The sequence below is a fragment of the Eschrichtius robustus genome, chromosome 12, assembly GCF_028021215.1.
Source record: "Eschrichtius robustus isolate mEscRob2 chromosome 12, mEscRob2.pri, whole genome shotgun sequence".
Taxonomy (NCBI): Eukaryota; Metazoa; Chordata; class Mammalia; order Artiodactyla; family Eschrichtiidae; genus Eschrichtius; species Eschrichtius robustus.
In genome coordinates, this window is record NC_090835.1 from 72,639,243 (window position 1) to 72,662,193 (window position 22,951).

General features: G+C 42.4%; 1 protein-coding gene across 1 annotated transcript in view; it reads left to right on the plus strand.

The window, feature by feature from the left end:
- The window catches only part of DNAH8 (dynein axonemal heavy chain 8), a 327,131-nt gene extending 304,446 nt beyond the window's left edge, over positions 1-22,685 (plus strand). The window contains exons 90-94 of the mRNA XM_068557934.1: positions 3,254-3,410; positions 7,077-7,229; positions 7,313-7,502; positions 19,495-19,616; positions 22,398-22,685. Of these exons, the coding sequence (XP_068414035.1) occupies positions 3,254-3,410; positions 7,077-7,229; positions 7,313-7,502; positions 19,495-19,616; positions 22,398-22,685 (910 nt within the window). The remainder of the gene's footprint in view (positions 1-3,253; positions 3,411-7,076; positions 7,230-7,312; positions 7,503-19,494; positions 19,617-22,397) is intronic.
- The last annotated feature ends 266 nt before the right edge of the window (positions 22,686-22,951 follow it).

Sequence of the window (22,951 nt, forward strand, 5' to 3'; positions counted from 1 at the left end):
AAATAGGACTTTGTAGATATTATTAAGGTTAAGGACCTTGAGATGGGGATGTTATCCTAGATTATCCAAGTGGGCCCAATTTAATCACATGAGCTCTTAGTGGAAGAAGGAGGCAGAAGAGTGGGTCAGAGAGATGAAATGGTACAAGGAGGAAAGATTCAAAGAGAGGGACTTGACCTGCCATTGCTGGCTTTTAAAATATAGGAAGGGGACCATGAACCAAGGAATGCAGATGGACCCTAGAATCTAGGAAGGGTCCTTACCTGACAGCCAGCACCCTCCAGCAATGGTCTCTCATTGGGGACATGGTCCCAACTACCGCAAGAAAGTGAATTCTGTCAACAACTCAAATGAGCAAGGAAATGGGTCTTTCGCAACAGCCTACAGAAAGGAACCCAGCCTGCTCACCTTAATTTTAGCCCAGTGAGACCTATATCAGACTTATTAACTACAGAACTGTGAAATAATACATTTATGTGGGGTTGTTTTTGTTGTTTTTTGGCTGCATTGGGTCTTCGTTGCTGCGCGCGGGCTTTCTCTAGTTGCGCCAAGCGGGGGCTACTCTTTGTTCCAGTGCGCGGGCTTCTCATTGTGTTGGCTTCTCTTGTACGGAGCACCAGGTCTAGGTGCACAGACTTCAGTAGTTGCAGCACGTGGGCTCTAGAGCATGTGGGCTTCAGTAGTTGTGGTGCAGGGGCTTAGTTGCTCCACGGCTTGTGGGATCCTTCCTGGATCAGGGATCAAACCCGCATCCCCTGCATTGGCAGGCAGATTCTTAACTGCTGCGCCACCAGGGAAGTCCCACATTTATGTTGTTTTAAGCCACTTATTTTGTGGTAATTTGTTACAGCATCAATAAAAAAACTAATGCAGGTTTTAATTTTTTAAATTTTCATAAGTTCTATCTGGCTCTTTTTCAAATATGCTATTCATGTTTATAGTTTCCTGTTTCATACTTATATCTTCAATCACCTTTTTATTCTTCAGTATAGTAAAAACATAATGTGCATCTGAAAATTCACTATCTGAGATCTTTGCAGGTCTGGTTCTGCTTCTTTTTGTTTAGTTGGCTCTTGCTCACAGTGCCTGTTTCTCTATGCGTTTTTTAACTCCTGACTGTGAGCTCATGTTTATTGGAAATTAACTGTTGGATTCTCTGAGACTTGGGTCGAAGGCATATTGTTCCAGGAAAGATTTATGTTCGCATCCGCCAGATGCCACTTGTGTCTTCCTGGGACCATCTGAAAATAAATCTTTGGCTTGAGGTTTTCAAATCACACAAGTAAATGAATGAATGTTAACTAATATCACAAATTAAGAATTCTTAGGAAAGATTTTTTTTTCCCACCAAGCTAGGTAGAACAGTTTACCTACCATCCCCTTCTGACAGATGGGTTATCTCTAGTTGACTTTTATACTAAGTGATTAGCCCTATGAAGTCCCAGATTTATGTAGGAGTTTCCTATTAGACTTTCTTCCTTCAGCATATGGCTTACCTATTCTCTCATTGTACCATCCCAGCAGACACGCAAGAACACCAGGGCTTAGTTGATGCCCCCTTGGTAAAATCTGGCTTATGTTTCTGGATTCCAGTTTTCATTCTATATTTTGTTTGACCCTCTGGATTTCTTAGTTTCTTGCCAGTTCGGTAATGTTTTTCATATCTTATCCAGCATTTTTAGCTATTTTCAGGAGAGTTGTTCAGGGTAACAATTGCACTGTACTGTCGGAAATTAAAATGTCTGATTCTCTCTTTAGAATGAATTCTTAGGTGTAGAATCGCTAGATTAAAAGGTAAGCACATTAAAATTTTTATACATATAGCCATATTACCAAGGTTTATTTTATGTCCAAGGAAATAAAACAGAAAAACAAATCACTAATCTCAAGCATTTGTTGGATTCCTTTTAAATTTGCCTCTAACATCTACAAAAGGAAATGTAAATGTGGTTTACATCTGAACAAGAGACAAAATTTACAAACAAAACAAAACAGTAACTCAAAACAGTTTAACTGTGAAATGTTTATAGATGGTAAATTAGGAGTTCAAGAAAGACAGAAAAATTTAAATCTGGTCATGCTGAACCTCTGCTTGGAAAGTCTTCTGTGGTTGCCTAAAGCAGCCCACATGACCCTGCATGGTCTGGCCCTGACCTTAATCTCCATCCTCATCTCTGCTTCTAACTCACTGGCTCCAGCCTCGCTGGCCTTGTCTCTGTTACTCAAATGCAGTGAAGTCTTTCTCGCCTCCAAGACTTACCTCTTATCTGAATGTCCTCTCTTGCCTCCCACTTCCATTCTGTTTTGCCTGGCTGACCTGCTTATTCTTCAGGTCTCAGCTCACATATGACATTTTAAGAGAGAACCTCCCTGATCTTCTAGAGTAAACCGCCACATGCGCACACACACACCCCATATCTGTGTGTTCAGACTGCTGGTCGACCCAGCAACTTTGGGACCAAAACTAAGTTCGTGCTCCTCAGAGCATCTGGTCAATTCAAAAAAAGAGCTAGAGAGTGAGAATGAGAGAGAGAGAGACTGTACTATCTTAAAGCATCCTGTTCTTCTTTTCCATAGCAATTATTACAGTGGTATTGACCAATGTCCTCCTCCTCCACTAAAGAAAGGGACAAAGTCAGGGACCTATTCACTACCATATCCTAACACCAAGCTCAGTGGCTGGTGCACTGTAAATCTTTATTGAATATGTGAATTTTAAAGATGGGTAGCTGCATTTAGATAAGTGGTGCCAATAGAACACTTTGGAAATAATAAAACAAGTGGGAAAGTAAGAAAACAAAACAGAAAAGACCAAGGAAATTTTAATAATTTATAATTCAGTGAAGAAATATGAGCAGTGCTCTTCAAGCTAACAAATTGTCATATAATGGCAGATTCTTAGGACCAGTCCATAAGCAGGGGAGAATAAAAGGAGGTGGGCTCCTTGTCCAGCGTGAGGTTAGCTACAAGCAAGATTGGCTAGCACTGCTTTGGATTATTACGGACTTTCATGGAATCTTTCCCTGAAGACGGAGAGCTTTCATTGCTGTGATGTTCTTGATGTCCTAATAGGAGGAAGTAGAATGGACCTCTAGTTTTTTCCTTCCTGTATGTTGATGGTAAAGTTTTCCTTTTTCCCCCTTTTTTGGCTGGATTTGATTTAAGTTATTCATAATTTAATTTTCACGTTGATAATTATCTCTGAAGATATGTTTCCATGCCACATTCTGAACAGTTCAGTTCTTTTTGTCAGGTATCAGAGTAACACTGCTTCTGCTGTTCTTGAAACAATTACCAACATTCAACCCAAAGAGAGTGGAGGTGGCATGGGAGAGACCCGGGAAGCCATTGTTTATAGGTTATCCGAAGATATGCTGAGCAAGCTGCCTCCTGATTACATTCCACATGAGGTGAGGTACCCTTTCCGCCTGGCGCACAGGGCTGTCTTTGGGTTCCACAAAGCTGAGCACAGTATGTTTCAGTCAGTCCCTTCCTCTCTCTGCTCAATCCTTCTTTTTTACCTTTTGGTCTTCTCTTTCTTACCCTTGCTCAAGCATCTTGCAAAATTACAATCTGCGCTTTTCTTTTCTACTCCACTTTCTCTCTCAATTGCCTTTTCTGTACCCTTTCCCCATCTTTGGGTTCCTCTGTCTTTGGGTCTCCAGATATCTTAATCCTCTGGACTGGGAATCTCTCCCCACCTCTCTTACCCAAGCCTGCTTTGTCCATTATTTAAATTTAGCCCTTTTTTCTGTCTCTTGCCCTCCATACTTTTCATTCTCTCAATCCACTCAGCCAGGTAATAGGAAAGCAAGCCATTTACATGAATTCACTACACAGTTTGGATGGCAATAATTTTCTACTTCGTGAACCTCCCAGATGTTTGCTTGTTAATCAACATCAGTTTTTCTCAAAAAAATTTTTTTATCTCAAGACCCCTTTACGAAATGATTGAGGACCCCAAATAGCTCTTGTTTATATGGATTATAACTACTGATATTTAACATATTAGAAATGTAAACTAAAAATTTTCAAAAATATTTATTAATTTATTGTGAAATAACATTAATAAACCCATCACATGTTAGCATAACATTTATATTTTAAAAATAAGTATATTTTCCAAAACAAAACCATTCAAAGAGAAAAGTGGCATTGTTTTACATTTTTGCAAATCTCTTTAATGTCTGGTTTAATAGAAGACAGCTGGATCCTCATATCTGCTTCTCCATCCAGTCTGTTGTGGTATCACAGGTCATGTAGCCTCTGGAAAACTCCACTGTACACTCCCCAGAGAAGGAGAGTAAAAAGTCAAATAATGTCGTAGTATTACTATGAAAAATATTCAACTTTGTGGACCTGCCTAAAAGGAACTTGGGGGCCTTCAGGGGTCCCAGACCGCACTTTGAGAACTCATCTAAATAAATCTTTAATTGTGGTAAAATTTCTGGACGGTCTGAAAGTTCTGTAATACACCATCCTTCTTCACGCAAGAAAAACAGGGTTGTGCCCTCTGGCCATCCAGGGCCCCCTCTCTCCTGTTCTCAGCCTCCACCCCTCACTGCTGAGGGTCAGAGCTTCACCTGAGCCTTACGCTGGGCTGAGGCAAGTTTAGCTTTTCAACCAAAAAGTGAGAGGCTGATGTCCTAATGCAGGTATGACTATGGTCCTGTGTCTACCCTGTCCTGCATCCCCAAGTCTGGGAGAAATGCACTTATCAGCTGGGAGCCCCAAGGCTACCTGGGCTACAGCCCTCCCACCTGCAGTGAGTGCCCCCAACAATAAAAAACATTTTCTTGCTTCTTAAAACAATTTTTGCGTCCGTTGTGTAGATGGGTACCAAGGACGTGGCTAAGATACTGAAATCAGTGACTTCACATAGAGATGTTTATAGTCAGGGGAGAAAATATTTTTTAAATGGATAGGTATTGTAAGCACATACTTTCTGTGGTTCATTGTAAATGATCTTCAGAAGACAGATGAGGCATAATACCTGTCTTCACAGATTTTAAAAACCGGCATGTGAAAGTGAGATAAAATTTACTCTGTATGACTAGACCGCAGGTTGGTATTACCAGAAGAGGATTTCAAGACCTTGGGGTAATTTGAGCTGTTCAGGGTTAGTCGGGGCCACTTCACCAAGATCTCTGTTCTGGCAACATCCCAGCAGGAACTGAGTGTGACGGGTGTCCTTAAGCGAATTGCTAGATGGGAGGGAGTTTGTACCAAGAGACATCTAAAACAGCTTCCTCTTCCAGGATCACTTACTTTTTAGTGTCCTTTATTTTACAGAAGAGATGTGTTTTTAAAAATGTGGCTGTAAAGTGAATTTAGTTAATTGAAATGTAATTATACTATTGACTTAAAAACATTAGTGTAGAAAAGACTACCTGGTTTCAGAAACATAACAAAAATTCTAAATAAGACTACAGCAAATCTTTCACTTATTAATAGAAAGACAATTTTAGGCTGGAACAATAAGCATACTCAAAGTAAAATCAGTACTAAAATTAGATTTTCTAGCGTCTAAGTTTTAAGACACATTAAGCATGTGTCTATTGCAAGGGAAGCCTCTCTTTTAAAACCCTAAGTAGGGCAAGGAGATTTGTTTGGGGCTGTTAGCATACTAAAAGCTACCCGGGCTATTGATTTGATAGTGTAGCCAACACCTGGGCTTAATTTCTAATGCCGGTTGCAAAAGTGTTTCCATAATTTCCCTTTTCCTTAAAGTGTGAATTTCCACAAAGCAGTCCTATTTAAAGAGAATGATATATAGGCTCTTTAGCCACTGGAGGGCTCAAGATGAGAACAGGGCAGCGGAGCCTGCAAAAATGTAAGTTCTAGAATCAGGAATTTAGGTGAATACCTGAAGGTTGGTGTGGCAGACTGAGTCAGGGCCCTCCACTGGCACGTTTGACTGGGATTTCAAGGTCATTTGCTCTACCTGTGCAGGTAGTCCCGTCCAGGTGTTCAGTGTTACATCACTGCTTCCCTCTCATCCCTCACACACTAGAAGTTGCTCAGCTGCAGTTAAGCAGAGGGGTCCATTGCTGAGTAGGAAACATCAGCACCATGCCAGAAAACCTGTTCTGTAAAATGAGGAGGATGGTCCAGATGAGCCTGAAGCCCATCTGTCTCTAATACTCCATGACTCAAGAAGAGGCAGTGGGCATCTCTAGCAGAGAACGCTACAGTTTACTGGCTTTCTGGTGATTGTGTGGACTGGTACCTCACTCCAAATTTTCTCCCACTCCATGTGTCTATCCTTACGCCTCCTATTCTGGCATCTCTTCGACTGTGGCCAGCAGAAAGTTCAGATCTCTTTATGAGTTCTTGCCAGTATTCGTAGTCAATCTTTCCTTGGGCATATGTCACTAAATTGAAATGTGTATATATATTGGCTTATTTCCAAATAATTGTTATATTTTATTGTTCCCACAACCAGATGCTTTTATATTGATCTCTTCAAAATGGCCAATAAATTATATACAAGAAGGAACAGGTGCTTAATGACCCTCCCACAAAGTCAAATATTTTCATTGATTAGATTAGGAAAGACTCCATTTAGTCACCCTAGCCAGGGCAACAGTGATCTTAGGAAACTGCAGCCAATCATATTTATTGGTACCTGTTCTGTAAAGATTTTGGCTATATTAACTGTCTGTGACATTTCTGATAATAATTCTGCAGGCACTATGAAAAAAAAGTATTCCAAACTGTGCTCTTATAAAGGTTAGATTGCAAAAGGATATTTAATTGACACTTAGTACTTAATCATTTGAAAGGGAAAAAAGGTACAATTTTATTTCAGCTTTTCATAGTACATTTCCAATTATCAACTAAGTACAATCAGTAGGAAATAAAAATCATTTTAGTTGAACAGCAGTTTTTGAAGCCCAGAAAATAGGGAACTTAATGGCAAATTTGGTGCTGCAAGAGATATTTTAGAGTTCATTTGGGCTTGTAGAGATACATCCAGAGGAAGAAAAAGAATAGAGAAAGGAGAGGTCATTGGAAAAGAAGTGGCAGATGGTGTTTTAAAAATCTCTGTCATTGTGTTGTATGCTTTGTGTTAGGTGAAAGCTCGTTTGATGAAGATGGGACATCTTAATTCAATGAACATATTTCTCAGACAAGAAATTGACAGAATGCAAAAAGTCATCTCAATACTTCGCAGTAGCCTGAGTGATCTAAAATTGGCCATTGAAGGAACAATCATTATGAGTGAAGTGAGCTATTATTGTCTCAGTAGTTGTTTCCCTCTTTTGTTGATTTTTCTTTTTCTCAGATTTTAACTTTACCTTTTTTCCAGAACTTGAGAGATGCTCTGGACAATATGTATGATGCTCGTATACCTCAGATCTGGAAAAGAGTGTCCTGGGATTCATCCACACTGGGCTTCTGGTTTACTGAACTTTTGGAAAGAAATGCTCAGTTTTCCACCTGGATATTTGAAGGGAGGCCCAATGTGTTTTGGATGACTGGTTTCTTTAATCCCCAAGGTAAGTGCTCATAGGAGAGTAGGCAAACTTGGAAGTTGTGGATAGTTGTATAGTAGCACTGTGTGATAAGTGTATGTTATACCAAACAACATAGAGGTACAGCTTGCTGCATGCTGGACCTGTGCTTTCAGAGTTGGAGACCAACAGATGATTCTGCTATATTTGTTTTACAAATTCAGTCTGAAATTCTTTCTGCCATATTGCTTCTACAATATGGGGGCAAAACTCCATTTTTTTTTCTCACCCACTTCAGCAAGCAATTCTGTGGTTAGGACAATGTGAAATAGTGGAAAAGTTTTGTTCAAACCTGTTTTTAAATGTTTATGAAAATGACAAAAATGAAGCACCAAAATATGCAAAAAAATGTGCCTAGAGTTCAGAAAATTGACTGATTTAAAAAATGATCAGGTGGCAAAAGTTTTATTCAGTGAACTTCTGGAGTCTGTCCCTGCTCAGCATTTTTTTTTCTCCCCTGAAAAAGTGCTTTGTGATTCCACTGCATGTATTCCTTCATTCCATTCTAGAAATATTTACTGACTAAGTTTCTGACTAGATCTCATAGAGTTCATAAAAGTTTAGAAACATGATAAATTTTGGTCTTACTACAACATGGATAGTTTTTTTAAGTAGTTCTTGGCTAGAATGAAGAGATGCTGGGTTCCTTACAGTTCAGCACCTTATAGCTCCATTAGTTATACAATTTAAGAAGCATTCACACTTACAGATTTAGGGTGTATTATTGTTACTCACAGCAGTATGGTTGAATCTCATAAAATAATATTAAGTGAAGGAAGTCAGATAGAACACATTGTAAGCATGTATACAGTGTACACATAGGTATACATTGTAATGTATGCATATTGTATGATTCCATTTACACAAGGAATCGAAACAGGCAAAACAGATCTTAAAAGTAAGAATAATGGTTCCCCTTGTGGGAGAGGGCAGTGATTGCAAAAGAGCACTAGGGGGCTTTTGGGTGTTTGGAAATGTTCTGCTTCTTGATCTGGATCTTGGTTACAGGGCTGTATTCCCTTGGTGAAAATTCATGGAGCTGTATACTTATGATTTGTGCACTTTTCTTTGTATAAATAATACTTTAATAAATAGACATTTATTTGTCCTCTGTGTACATACATTCATTCACTTCATGCATTTTCAAATGCCTTAACATTTTCTAAATTTAAAACACTAACCATGGTGGTTTTTATGAACTTAAATTATACATGGTATATTATTATGTCGAAAGACTTTAGATTTGTGAAGGACAGCCCCCGGATTTCACTTATCTCTTTTTCTCCCAGGATTTCCATTGAATTTTGGGAGGAAATTTTTTTATTATGGTTCTCAGATTTTGTGTGTCTACTTATGAGTCTCTTTCCTCCTTACCAGCCCTCAGTTTGAGTAAGTTGTCACCAGGGAATTCCTGGCTTGGGAGTCTGAAGAAATAGCATTTAACTTAATTAGGATTGTTCAACCACCTTTCATTTGCCAGCCCCTCTGCTAGGTGCTTTCAATAGAGAGAGATTTGAGACCTAATTCCTGCCCTAAAGGAGTCCATAATCTTGTTGGTAGGACAGAAATATTAGCAACTTCAACATAATTTTATTTATTTATTTATTTATTTATTTATTTATTTATTTATTTACTTATGGCTGTGTTGAGTTTTCGTTTCTGTGCGAGGGCAACATAATTTGATAAATGCTCCACCCAGTGAGGACGAAGCACCACACTAGCACAGAGGGGAGAGAGATCAATTCTGCCGAGACAAGGCTTGAGAAGAGCTTCACACGGGAGGCAGTGAGCAGAGTCTGCAGAGGCAGGGACTGGAGACAAGAGCATCCCAGGCAGAGGCCCGAGCAGAGATAAGGCATGTCCAGGGAGAGAAGCCCAGTGTGGCCCAAGCTCGGGAAGCAGGAGCAGGGGTGTTGGGGAGTGAGGCTGGGGTGTGAAGTCTTCCAGGGTAGTTTGGGCTGCATCATAAAGGTAACAGCAAGTCACCAAAGATCACAAGATAACCCCAGGTGGAGGCAGAGTGTAGACTGAAAGAAGGATGTCCACAGCACTGAGACTTTTACTGGATCCAGGGGAGAGAGCCTGAGACCTTAACCAGGTGCAGAGAAGGAGGCAGATTTGCTGGAGTGATTAAATGGGGACCTTTGAGAGAGCAGGGAGTGGCAATGGCTGAGGCTGAAGGCCAGGCACAAGACAGGGAGCATTGGTAGAGGGGCCAGCTGGGAGGAAAGGCAGGGAGCTCTGGATTTGTCAGCTTGTGCTGGTGGGACATCCAGGTGGGGAGGTGTGTTGGCAGACTTGGGGTTTGGCAAAGGGGTGAGGATCGGTGATTTATAAAAAAAGTGAGATCATTAAGTGTATTTTTGATATTTAGAAGCCAAGGGAGTGGGGTTGGTTCATCCCTGGCTTTCCATAGACATAGCTAAGTCGTATATCACAGCACACAATCTCTCTGAGTGATTGCTTTTTTCCATTAGAAATGTGACTCTCAATAGCAAAGTATTAATATGAACTAATCTTTGTTACTATTTCTTAAGAAATACTACAAACCAGAGCAACATTTAAAGAAATATAAATACAAATCAGTTTTCTTATTTGTCTTTACTTGTTAATAATACTAATCCTTTCTCTTTTTTTTTTTTTTCTTCATTTCTGTTTTTAAACTGAGCTCTGATTCTTTCTCTCATGGCTCTCCATGTCTCGGAAAGTCTTGGACTTATTCAAGCATCCTACCTTTACACACGAGCATCCAGACACATACCCTTATCTGTGACTGCTTTCTGTTTGTAGCACAGAAGAGTGGAGGTGAAATTTCCCTACATACTAACCACTTCTCTGCTTCCTTTTCCTTCTCTTGACATGAGAGACAAATCATTTTCTGTTCCATATCACCTGGCCAAATCTGGAAAGCGTAGAGATTACAGCAAGCCTCTCTGATCACCTTTTGACACCCGTGATTGATTTCTCAATATGATGTATCTCCTGGGTTTTATATCTTCTAATCCAGTCCCCTTCAATGAAATAATTTTTTTTTTGGGCTCAAAACATTTAAGTAAATTATTTAATTAAAAAAAACCATATTTAAGTAAAACGCAATGCAGTTTCCAAAGAGGTCATAGTTTCATCACAAATATGTATAGTCAAAATTACCTAGACTTTAAAAAACTTGAAAATGTTTTTTTCACTTATGACCATTTGTTTTGTGTTCTTATAATGTTATGTGGCATCCAATACAATCTGATGTGTGTTTCCCATCATGCCTCCAGTGAGTGGCCCCCAGGCCTAAGTCACTTTGAGGCCCACACCACCTCAGGGACAGGTGGCAGGCCTTGTTTGCCCCCTAGTCTGTGTCTGAGCTCACGCTGTTTGTAGCCCTGCTCTGTCGCCTTGTGGTAGTCTGATATTTTGTCATACTGAAGAGGCTGAGTCAGCCAGCCACCCTGGAACTAATCTGGTATGCTCATCCCCCTTCACAATCATTTCTGTAGCAAATGATGAGCTCAATCAGGTGGCAATTCGATTTGATTATTAAAGTGGTCAAGCTCTCTGTACCCATGACCCTGTAACATCTGTTCAATGGCACAGCTTTGGGCAGTGCATGGATTTGCCTCCCAGCGGATTACTCAGGCCCAGGAGAACCTCTGTGCTCCACTGGGGTTTCCCAGCAGTCACTGGCACACACATTCACATATTGTTTAAGGCTGTGCTGCTCAGGGTTCTCAAAGGATTTCTGTGGTCGCTTGTTCCCACAGGTGTACCTTTTCAGAGCATCATGCACACATGATTTAGATTCTGATTTGTGTGTGTGTGTGTGTGTCTGTGTCATAGGTAGGGATGTGTTTAAACTTAAAGATTATGAGTGGTCATGAGCCTGACTTCAAACCAGGGGATTGCCTGCGTTCCACTTCCAGAACCCCCTTTTTTATTTTTTGACATCTTTATTGGAGTATAATTGCTTTACAATGGTGTGTTAGTTTCTGCTGTATAACAAAGTGAATCAGTTATACATATACATATATCCCCATATCTCTTCCCTCTTGTGTCTCCCTCCCTCCCACTCCTCTAGGTGGTCACAAAGCACCGAGCTGATCTCCCTGTGCTATGCGGCTGCTTCCCACTAGCTATCTATTTTACGTTTGGTAGTGTATATATGTCCATGCTGCTCTCTCACTTTGTCCCAGCTTACCCTTCCCCCTCCCCGTGTCCTCGCTTTGCCGTTAGATGTTCCGCATGACTCACAGGCGCTGCTAAGGAAAGGGCGGCAGAGGCTGGACGTGCTCTCGAGGCCTCACACCTCAATGTTAGGTTGAACGGTGCAATATCATTATTTTCCAAATGTTTAACTCAATCTGGAGCTTGATGCCATTTGGATACCAGACTGTGCTAGTTTTTCTTGTTTTGTTCCTCAGTGTCTTGACCAGCCACGCCAGTCTGTTGCAGCAGAAATCAGTGACAACTTAGTACTCACTACTACAAATCAAGATTTTCAGTTAGAGGAGATTTTACTGAAGCAAGGAGATGGATAATTTTTGTCCTGTTATCTTTTGTTCCTGTAAAAATCACCTACAACCTCTTGCCTGTGTATTTGTTTTCGGGGCAACATCGGCAGCTACCAGCAATTTCTGAATGCTTGCCTTGAGGATAGTTATAAAAGCCTGATGTTTGTTGGACAGAAGAGTGCACCAGGGTTATTAATAGAACTTTAGGATTGGAAGGGTCTGGGGATTTCTTCTAATCTTGTAACAATCCTAAGCGTGTACCCGAGCTGCCGTTTGCCAAACCAGAGCTGCCCCTAATGTCTGAAGGGACCTCTCAGGCCTCCAAACCTCAATTTGGGTGATAGCACTCATTACCCTGACCCCGAATCCCAGAACCAGAGAAGGACTGTGGACACCTTAGAAATGCCTCCAAGTGAATAACAACCCATCCTTCTTGCCTTTGTGGGGGAGACACTTAGATGCACTGGCTTCAGTCTCAACCACATCCCTTGTAATTCTAGTTTCTGCCCACGGTTACTTTCCTTACCAATCCTCTAGGCCCTTGTAATCTGGCCAGCTTCATCACTATACTGAAACTGCTCTCCCCAAGGCCACCAAATCTAGTGACCTTCCTGCTAACTTCACGTCATACCTTGGCTTCCATCCATCACCTTCCTCGGTTCTCCTCCTACCTCTCAGGGGGTTGCTTCTCAGCCCACTTTGTGGACTTTTCTCAGGCAAGTTCTGCCCTTGGCCCTGGTCCCTTCACTGATGACCTCAGCCATTCGCATAGATGCAACTATTTGTCTCTACTTATGGACCGATTCATCGAAAGTCCCAGTGTTAGCTTCTGATTCTTACTTCCAACTGCCATCGTAGAATATTCCATCCTCCTGTGAACTTCACCAGTACTACCATCTGTTCATCTTCCTCCCAAACCATCCTCACCAGGATTCTGCTATATGTGCTTGTGCATCACCACCCTCCAGATCACCCTGACTCTTGTAGCAAGTCCCCTAACATCCTAACAGCTTGAAAGAGGGAAACCAGGAGTGCATAGTGTGGTGCAAGATGAGAGGGGAGGGGAGGAAGGAAGGACAGATGCTGCCAGAGGTCAAGTAAGATAGGGCCAAAAGTGGTCAGATGGCTTTATCAGCAAGGAGACTACTGGCAAGAGAAGTCTCAGTGGAGTGGGTGGGGTGGTGGAGGAATGAGGTTGCAGGGTGAGTGAGAGACCAGGAAATGCAGAGACAGAGAATGAGGATGGACAACATGGGTAATTCTCTCAAGAAATTTGGCTTGGCGGGGGGCTTCCCTGGTGGCGCAGCGGTTGAGAAGCCGCCTGCCAATGCAGGGGACACGGGTTCGAGCCCTGGTCTGGGAGGATCCCACATGCCGTGCAGCAACTGGGCCCGTGAACCACAATTACTGAGCCTGCGCGTCTGGAGCCTGTGCTCTGCAACAAGAGAGGCCGCGATAGTGAAGAGGCCCGCGCACCGCGATGAAGAGTGGCCCCCGCTTGCCGCAACTAGAGAAAGCCCTTGCACAGAAACGAAGACCCAACACAGCCATAAATAAATAAATAAATAAATAAATAAATAAATAAATAAATAAATAAATAAATAAAAAGAAATTTGGCTTGGAAGAGGAGAAGCAAGTTGGAGGAGCAGCTGTAAGAAGAAAACATTTTCTTCCGTCTTCTTTTAATGATAGGACAGGCTTGAGCCCATTCAAATACTGGTGGGAAGGAGCCAGGAGAGAGAGAGAGAACAAGGATACAAGAGAGGGGTAAAAGAGGCAGGAGGGGATGGCTCCCAAGTGGAGAGATGCACTCCAAGCAGGAGGAGGGACACCTCACCCATTGTGATAAGGATAACAAGGAAAGAATGCAAGTGAGTTTGTTGGTTTGGTGGCAAGAAGTTGAGGGAATTCCCATCTGATGCTTTCTATTTTCTCTTTGACTAAGGAGGCAAAGTGACCTCAGGAGCAAGAGGGTGTTAGAGGAGAGATTTAAGCAGAGTGGCAGAAACTTGAGAAAGAGGGCTAAGGAATGGATTGCTCAGTGACTTTGACAATCCCGTCGAGGCTGGTGATGGCTAAACCATGGTGGCAACTGTGTGATGGTCTCAGTATTGTTCAGCAGCCTGGAATAGGTATAAGAAGGAGGACATTTGGATTCATTTGGCACTGGGGGTTTGCTGAGCAAGTGATGAAAGGGATGGGTCTAGACTAAACAGGGAAGGAAGTGAAGAAAAGGGGGTGGAGTTGAGGAGAAGGTCTTCAGAAATGATGAGGTCAAGGAACTGAGAGGTCAGGATGCTGAGTGGGATACTGAAGAGACCCAGAAGGTGGCAGGAGGCTCAGTGAGTGGGGGCAGATGGGCACTTGGCAGGGACAGTGAGGGGAGGAGCATGGGGCCAGAGGGTGTGGTTGTTAAAGCTGCAAAGATTTTCATCAAAGGTGGAGGGACAACTGGGGAGGACAGTGTCTTCAGAGTTGACAGGTTCCAGTAAGGGCAAGAAGATGGAGAGAATGTTCTGTGAAGAGGTGGAAAATATGGGAGAGTCTGTTAACCACAGAACCACTCCAGAGGGAACAGTGGAAAGGTTGGGAGGGAGGGGAGAGGTTTGAGGTTGGGTAGAGGGGGAGGAAGCATAAAGTAGCAGAGAAGGGATGGAGAAGGTAAAGCAGTGCAGGGAAGTACATTTTGGCACATGAGACATGGCGGGGTTAGCTGATCCCAACCTGGCCAAGAGAATTAGCCCCAGCTCTCTGGCTTGTACTCAGGTTTTGCCGGAGCCAACTGTGTCCTGGATTAACGACATTTCAGAGAACACATGCATCTCAGGGGACTCTGGAAAGAGTCAGCTCGTATTACTGACAGCCTTCCTAATATTTTGCTTGTACCATGGGGCATTCCTCCTCCCACTTGTCAAATTTGTTCTGAAAACAAATACGGGTCCGTGATCTCTCATTGTCCTGTCATGCAGATCTTTTTACAGAGCAGAGGTTCTCAGCCCTGCCTGCACAGCAGAATCAACTGGGGAGCTTTGAATACATGCTAATCCCTGGGGCCCCAGACCAACAACATCAGAACCTCTGGGGATAAGACCTCTAGACTCTTTACAGTTAATTTTAAAAGCTCCTTTGGCCATTTTAATGTGTGAGGAACCTGGGCCTTAGACCACTGCCACCCAATATGTGGTCCACCAGCCAGCAGGAGCGACATCACCTGGGAGCTTGATAGAAATGCAGAACCTCAGGACCTACCCTCGACCTACCTACCAAATCAGAACTAGTGTTTCAGTAAGTGTTCCTTCCCCTGGTGATAAGTATGAACATTAAAGTTTGAGAAGCCCTGCCTTAAAACAGTAGTGAAGCCTGGTCCCAGCTCCAGAGATTCTGATTTTATTGATCCGGGCTATGGCTTGGGAAGCGGGAGTTTTAAAGACTTCCCAGGTATTTCTCATTTTCAGCCAAGTTTAAGATTCCTGCCTTACAGCATCGAGCAAAGCGTCAGGAAGGGTCCCTGGGGCATTTTTATTCAACTGGGTGGATCATCCCCATCTTTGTTTAATGATTTCTGACCTTTTATTTAACTTACCAATGAACCACATTTGCCTCTTATTTAGGGGGAAAAAATGCCTGTCATAATGTTATGACAGGAACAACGTTTGTCCTCATCTTCCAAGATGCTAATGGGAGGCTTAGTAACTGATAAGACAGGAAATACTGAGCAACCATAAGCCCATTACATAAGGACTGGTTCATTTATTAAAGAAAAAAAAGCGATGCCTGTAGGACCATCATTACAGAATACCAACCAACTCCTTGTAAAATTGAGAAGAGGAAACTTCCCGATTAGTTATTTCTTTTGTCTCTTCCAAGACGTCGTTTGAGTTGATACCGAAAGCCTTCTACGGCTTTCTTCAAGCCAACTGATTGCACATGTCAAACAACAGTAATGTGTTTGCTGAAATGTTGGGTCAGGACTCCTGTAGGAATTAAGACATAACAAGTGTTATTTTAGACCTGAGTTTCCAAAGTATGATCCAAGATTTACAGTGCGTTTTTTATATATATATAAATTTTTAATGTTTTTTATTGATTGCTGGGAAGATGTTTTATTTATTTATTCATTTATTTATTTATTTGGTTGTGCCGGGTCTTAGTTGCAGCAGGCAGGCTCCTTAGTTGTGGCAGGCGGCCTCCTTAGGTGTGGCGTGCGAACTCTTAGTCGCGGCATGCATGTGGGCTCTAGTTCCCTGGTCAGGGATCGAACCCGGGCCCCCTGCATTGGGAGTGCGGAGTCTTAACCACTGCGCCACCGGGGAAGTCCCTAAAGTGTATTTTTTAAAAGAACAAGCTTGACAAGAATTCATTACGCTGTGTGAGTTGGAAGGCAAAAAAAATTTTAAAGCACCTCAGTTAGCCCACATGTCACTCAGATGTTTGAATAGTTAAATCACCCATTTTCGTGTGGGTGGTTAAATCTCATAAAGAATATGTTGTTTTTGTTAAGGACTTTCCCCAACTTTTTGTTTCTCTCTTCTGAGTCAAACACATGAACATCTGAATCACTTTTCCACCACTGACGATTGAAGTTTGTTTTAAGAATTATTAAAATTAAATTAATGCCAAGACAATAGTACCACTTTTCAAGCTTTTATAAAGAAAAATATATCAATAGTCTTTTAAAATTATATAGGCTTCAGAAAACAAGAGATTTTGATTCCATTAGACTTGATATCAGTCTACAAGAAAGATGGTCATTCATTTTTTAAATTCAATAAAGAGCAATTCAGTGGATTCACTACGGTTTGAATTCTGCAAGATCATGTTCTTCTTTTTAGGAGGCCAAAAATAGCTATCAAGACTTGAGAAAAAAATACATATCTTCTCCATGTTCTGAGTGGGAATGACCCATGGAACAGTTTCCTACCCTCCACTCTCAGGCCTCAAATTATTTATTTAATATTTTCCTTTCTTAATAGCTCAAGGTAATATGTATTCTAGATTTCATCTACTGACATGGCAAGAGTGCTTCCTAAACATTAAGAGGCTTATTGTTGAAGTCAGCTAGGCAACATCATGCATATTCCCCAGGAGGGAGAAGAGAGAAGATGGTCTCTCCTTAATCACACTAGAGTTTTTCAGAGCTCTCCGTCAATGACTGAAATCTTGGTCTCGGCTGTGTTACATAAGAGAGAACCCCTCTCATCCCTCCCCTGGCACCTATGGCATTGTCCTGAGTGCCATGTGGAGTGAGGTCAAATTTGCAATTTATTTGGAACTTAAAATATAGTAGAAAAATCCAGTTATTCAACTAGTGCAGATGGATGGTTGAGACCAGGTTTCATGCCTTGTGCATTATGACCTTGTATTGATAGATTCATAGATCAGTGATGAATTTTAAAATATCATAAAATAGGGTCAATTTAATTCCAGGTACTCTACATGGATACACAGTGTCTGATACTCCACATGAATGCAAGCTTAATGTTGAGTGATGAAAATGACATTTTCATAGAGTCACTTAGAAGGGAGAATTGGATTTTATTATTGTGGTCATATATACCTGACTACCAAACACACAACATGTTAACTACTAAAAAAATGGGATCCCCAGTATTTAAAATGGAAGTCAACATAATCACACTGATCAGATCACCTCAGCTGACTCCACACGTAGAGTACGGATAGGCCTTGACCAGCAGTTGCTGCCAGACAAGCTTCCACCATGTTTCCTATTCCCTGTAGTTAACATTTTGTGTCGTAAAATCATCCTTTCCTACTAGGCACTCTTGGTTTTATGAAACTACGACCTTATAAGAATCACTTATAAAAGTCCTTCAATCAGCTACTCTGGTTGATTGACCAACTTTTCTTTTGGATTAATGCAAGGGTTCTTCTTGAGCACCCAAATCCTGTTTTAGTGAGGGGTCTGAGTAAACTTTATAAGATGCAAATACAACCAAATTATTTGCCTGCTTCAAATATTCAGTGGCTTCCCACCATCCACAAAGTCACCAAGTTCAAACTCTGACCCTGAAAAATCCTGCCTCTACCTTTGTTCTAACCTCATCTGCCATCATTTCCTCACCTTTAGCCTAGACCTGCATGCCTTTGCATGTGCTGTTCCTCTAACTGGAATCGTCCCATCTGGAAAACTCCTACGTATCCTTTCAAGACTCATCTTCAACTTCATCTTCTCAATTCAGCCTTCCCTGAGCTGTCTTCCCGAGTGGTCCACGTTGTTCTCACCTCTTTACTCATAACGACATCGTGTTGTATGTCTACATTCCCTCTAGACTGAGCTCCTTGAATGCAGGGTTCATGGATGGCCTCTTCATCATTGTGGGCATCTCACCTAGAGCAGTACCTGGTACATGGTGGCCACGCCTAAGAGATTGAACAAATGAATGAATGAATGAATGAGTACCTCCCCAAGTGTCTAATTTAATAATGAGGGAGGGGCTTGAGAATGGAGAGAACTTGACTTTCTCACTAAGCAGGCTAGGGTCCTATTCTTTCTTTCTAATTCCAAGGGATATTAACTCACCGCCTGCCATTATGCCTTGTAACTTCCCCTCTTCTTTCCACTCCACTCAAACCTGATAAAATATTATCACTTATGTGGTGGTTTGTGCATTAAAGTTCTCAGAGTTCACAAATCTAGGAGTAGTAGGGACACACAGGTTCCAAAATTTACTCGTGATTATGAGTAAAGGGCCTCATGATTTCCAGTATTAACATGGAGGCCAAAATATAATATATAGGTCACAGATAAATTTTCCTAGGATTTTGAAGTCCATGTTGAAGTTTAAGGTATACTTTTTAAACATCAAATGCTGCTCTACAAGATAGACTTCTCTTATTGAATTGACTGGCATGATTTGCAAATACTAAGTTTAAAGAAAGGCCACAATATACAGAACCATGTATTGTCTTAAAATAACTGTATTATGCACATTAAAACATGGAGCTTTCCTTTCCATTGTGATTGCTTTGTTTGATCAAACTGAAAGTCGGGCTTTCTATTTTGGCATTATGCCTTATTTCCTTAGACTAAATGAAATTGTTCCATGATAGCAAATAGACGCTGATAATGGTTTGATTCAAGTTTTAATTGGAATGCTGTTCTCAGAATATTTGACCATTTCAGTCTTATTCCTAGATACTGGATCTTCAAACAGAGACTATAAGCTAGCACTGGGTTACAACCCTTAGCAGACCTGAGTGGTTGAAATCCCAGGAGAATTTTAAACCAAGACCTTGTCTGAGGCAGAGAGGGTGCTGCTTTCCTGCTGTCAGCTGGCAGGGCATATTTAGCTCATTGAAACAAAACACTGAAAGAAATATCCCCCCTGAGGCTTGATCTCAACTCCTCTTGGGTGGGCACGCATCTGGAGATGGATAAGCAACTAACATGACCCCCTTCTTGTTTCTAGAGTGGACTGCACCAAGGCACCAAAATCATTTCTTTCTCTTTTTTTAAGGCTTCCTCACGGCAATGAGACAAGAAGTGACCCGCGCCCACAAAGGCTGGGCCCTGGACTCCGTGACCATCCACAACGAAGTTCTGCGGCAGACCAAGGAGGAGATCACGTCACCCCCTGCGGTAGGTGCCAATGGGCAACAGCAGGGACAGTCCTGGAGCTGGGGCTCAAAGTTCAAGTTCTGCTGAACACTGACCTATAAGTGTCTCCGTTAAGTCCTTTGGCTTTGCAGCGAGGGTTTCCTCGGTTGTAACCTGGAGACCTCCATGCCAACACCTCCAGCATTTGCCAGAGTGGGAATGAACGACAAGCACTGGGAACTCCCCAGACTGCATTTCTTTGTAATTACAAGTTACACTTGTGTTTACTGAAAAGGATTTTCCACCCGTCTCCATCCACTGCTGTGGGGTACTCACAGAACTGACAAGAGCTGCAGGATCCCGTGTGGAAGGACGCCTGGGTGGGGGAAGGGCAGAGGCTCTTAAGGTAAGCAGACACCCCTGGGAGCCACTGCTGGGACACTTACCTGCCCTTTGAACTCGGGCTAGTTCTTTAAGTCTTTTGAGCCTCAACTTCGTCATCTGTAAAATGAGGATGATAATTCAACCTCAGTAAAGATAGCTGTGAGACTTCAATGGGATCATTTAGGCTTGGTTCCAGACCCCACATAGATATTCAGTAAATCTTAGTTCCTTTTTCCCTTTCTATGATTCTTATTCCCTCGGTTGTCAAATCAGGGGGCTGGACCAGATGATTTCCAAGTTCTGGCCGTTTTTGCCACTTTATAACAAGGCTCACCGTTCTTCCAGTTTCCAATAACATGGTCCTTATTTTTGTCTGAGATCCCACCAGAAGAAGCACCTTTAACCTCCATATTTCCGCCAACAATCTCTAGATTCAAGGAAACATAGGCTTTTTCAACTATGCCTTCAAAATTCTTCCAGCTTTTTCAGGTATTTGTTACAGCAGCATCCTGTTTCCTGGTACCAAGATCTGTATGAGTTTCCCAAGGCTGTTGTAACGAAGTACCACAAAGTGGGTGACTTAAAACAACAGGAGTTTATTTTCTCAGAGTTCAGGAGGCCAGAAGTCCAAAGTCAAGGCATCGGCAAGGTTGGTTTCTTCTAAAGGCTCTGAGGGAGAATCTGCTCCTTGGCCCTCGCCTGGCTTCTGGTGGCTGCTGGCACACCTTGGTGCTCCTTGACTTTGTAGCTGCATCACTCCAACCCCTGCCTACCTCATCACGTGGCCTCCTTCCCTGTGTGTCTCTCTGTGTATCTTCTCCTCTCCTTATAAGAACTCCAGTCATATACTCATCCACTATGACCTTAACTAATTACATCTGCAAAGGTTCTGTTTCCAAATAGTCACATGCTGAGCTTCTAGGTGGACGTGAGTTTCTGCAAGAGACTATTCAATCCACAACACCTTCTAACTATGACTTCGCAAAGTTCTTAGAGTGAAAGGAGCCTAAAAGGGTACAGTTTACTACTGGATGATGCCTAAGTGGTTGTATTTTCATGTGGTAATTGTCACCTACTGACTTAACGATGGTATCATATGTCCTGATTTTCTGGGGTTGCCCATGGTTTTACTGTCAAATCATGTACTTCAGGTTTTGGTTCAAAAATTATGGTTCTTATACTGTTAGCTCACATGAGGGATTCCAGAAAACACTTTGCAGCTAACCTCCCTCTCTTTTATTATAATCTACCTTTACTTCCCCTTACCCTATCCTCACTGGAAATGGAAAAATGGTCACCATCTTCCACATAAGTATATCTTATGATCTTACGTGATTATTGGAGTCTCCACCGTAATTCCCTTTAGACTTTTTTTCTTACTGAGTACACGTTCTATGGCTCCCCGCTGCCTACAGAATAAAGTTCAAGCTCTTCAGTCTGGCATCTACACTTTTCCACAGTTAAGCCCTAACTTATTTTTCATAACCATTGAACCTGCCGCTAAATATTATAAAATGCTTGGGCTTTGCTGCCCATCCTTTCTTTGTAGTATTGCTCCTCCCTGGGATGCCCACCTTTTCTCCTCTATCTTTCCAAATGCAGCCCACCCTTCGAGGCCACCTCCTCCACAAGGGTCCCCGAGCATTCCAGCCCTTACTGACCTTTCACCTCAAGTCACTGCACTTAGCCTCAGTCAGTGCTGTTCATCAGGCAGCCCCCTCTAACAAGCGTGTGCTGGTATTCAAGTCATGTCTTTTACATTTTGTTCTCTGTGTGTGTGTGTGTGTGTCTTGTCTCCTGATTTAATGATGAGGCCCTTGAGGGCAGGTCCTACTGTGTGAATGACAGAGACACAAGGATGAGGTCAGCCACCCTTGGACCAATTCTCACCGCCCTCACCACCACCCCCCTCCGCCCATCACACCTGCTCTCTCCATCACACCTGCTCGAACCCCTGCTGGCCAGACCTGGCTGCTTGTCAGACCTGGCTGCTCGTCTCACTAGATCCGACAACCGAGATGAAATTAGAGCCACATGTTGGCTTGGCCAGCGTAGGCTGAGATCCCGAGTGGCATCCAGCTCTGAATCCTGTTCTGTGCTCCCACCACCCCTGTCAGAGACTTTCATCTCCCTGCAGAGGCGATGTGGTGCTGCTGGCTAAGTTCGCAGTCCCAGGCAGGCCACCCCCAGGCTCAAATCTCCAGTAATAGGAACATTTCAACAGCGCTCATAGCCTCAGGCTATGCCACAGGGGAACACTGGGCTCAGTATTTCGCTAACGGAATGCGTCCAGTGGTGTTTTCTTCTTCTGGTAGTGTTTTAAGATTGGTGTACATTTTCTTTCCAAACTGACAACCTTTATTACAGCATTGGATGCCCATCTCACAGCACCTAATTTTTTAAAAAAAATTCATGTTACCTTACGCTTGGTTCTTCCAGGAAGGTGTGTATATTTATGGGCTGTACTTGGATGGAGCAGCCTGGGACAGACGGAACGGGAAGCTCACGGAATCCACCCCCAAGGTGCTCTTCACGCAGCTGCCCGTGCTGCACATCTTCGCCATGAATTCCACAGCGCCCAAGGACCCCAAGCTGTATGTGTGCCCTATTTACAAGAAACCGAGGCGAACTGACTTGACCTTCATCACCGTGGTGTATTTGCGAACAGTCCTGTCCCCAGATCACTGGATCTTGAGAGGTGTGGCCCTTTTGTGTGACATCAAGTAAGTTCATTTCCACTTGCTGAGGGCAGAGGAGCCACGTGGGTGGCCAGTGCTATTGAGAGACTTGGTGAGGCGTATCTTTTCTCCCTGATAATTGCTTGATTACTCTTTCTAAATTAAAAAGTTGATATCCTACAATCGCTTGTGTGTATGTGTTTTCCCTCATATCAATATTTATTTATTATTATTTTTATTGGAGTATAATTGCTTTATAATGTTGTGTTCATTTCTGCTGTACAACGAAGTGAATCAGCTATATGTATACATATA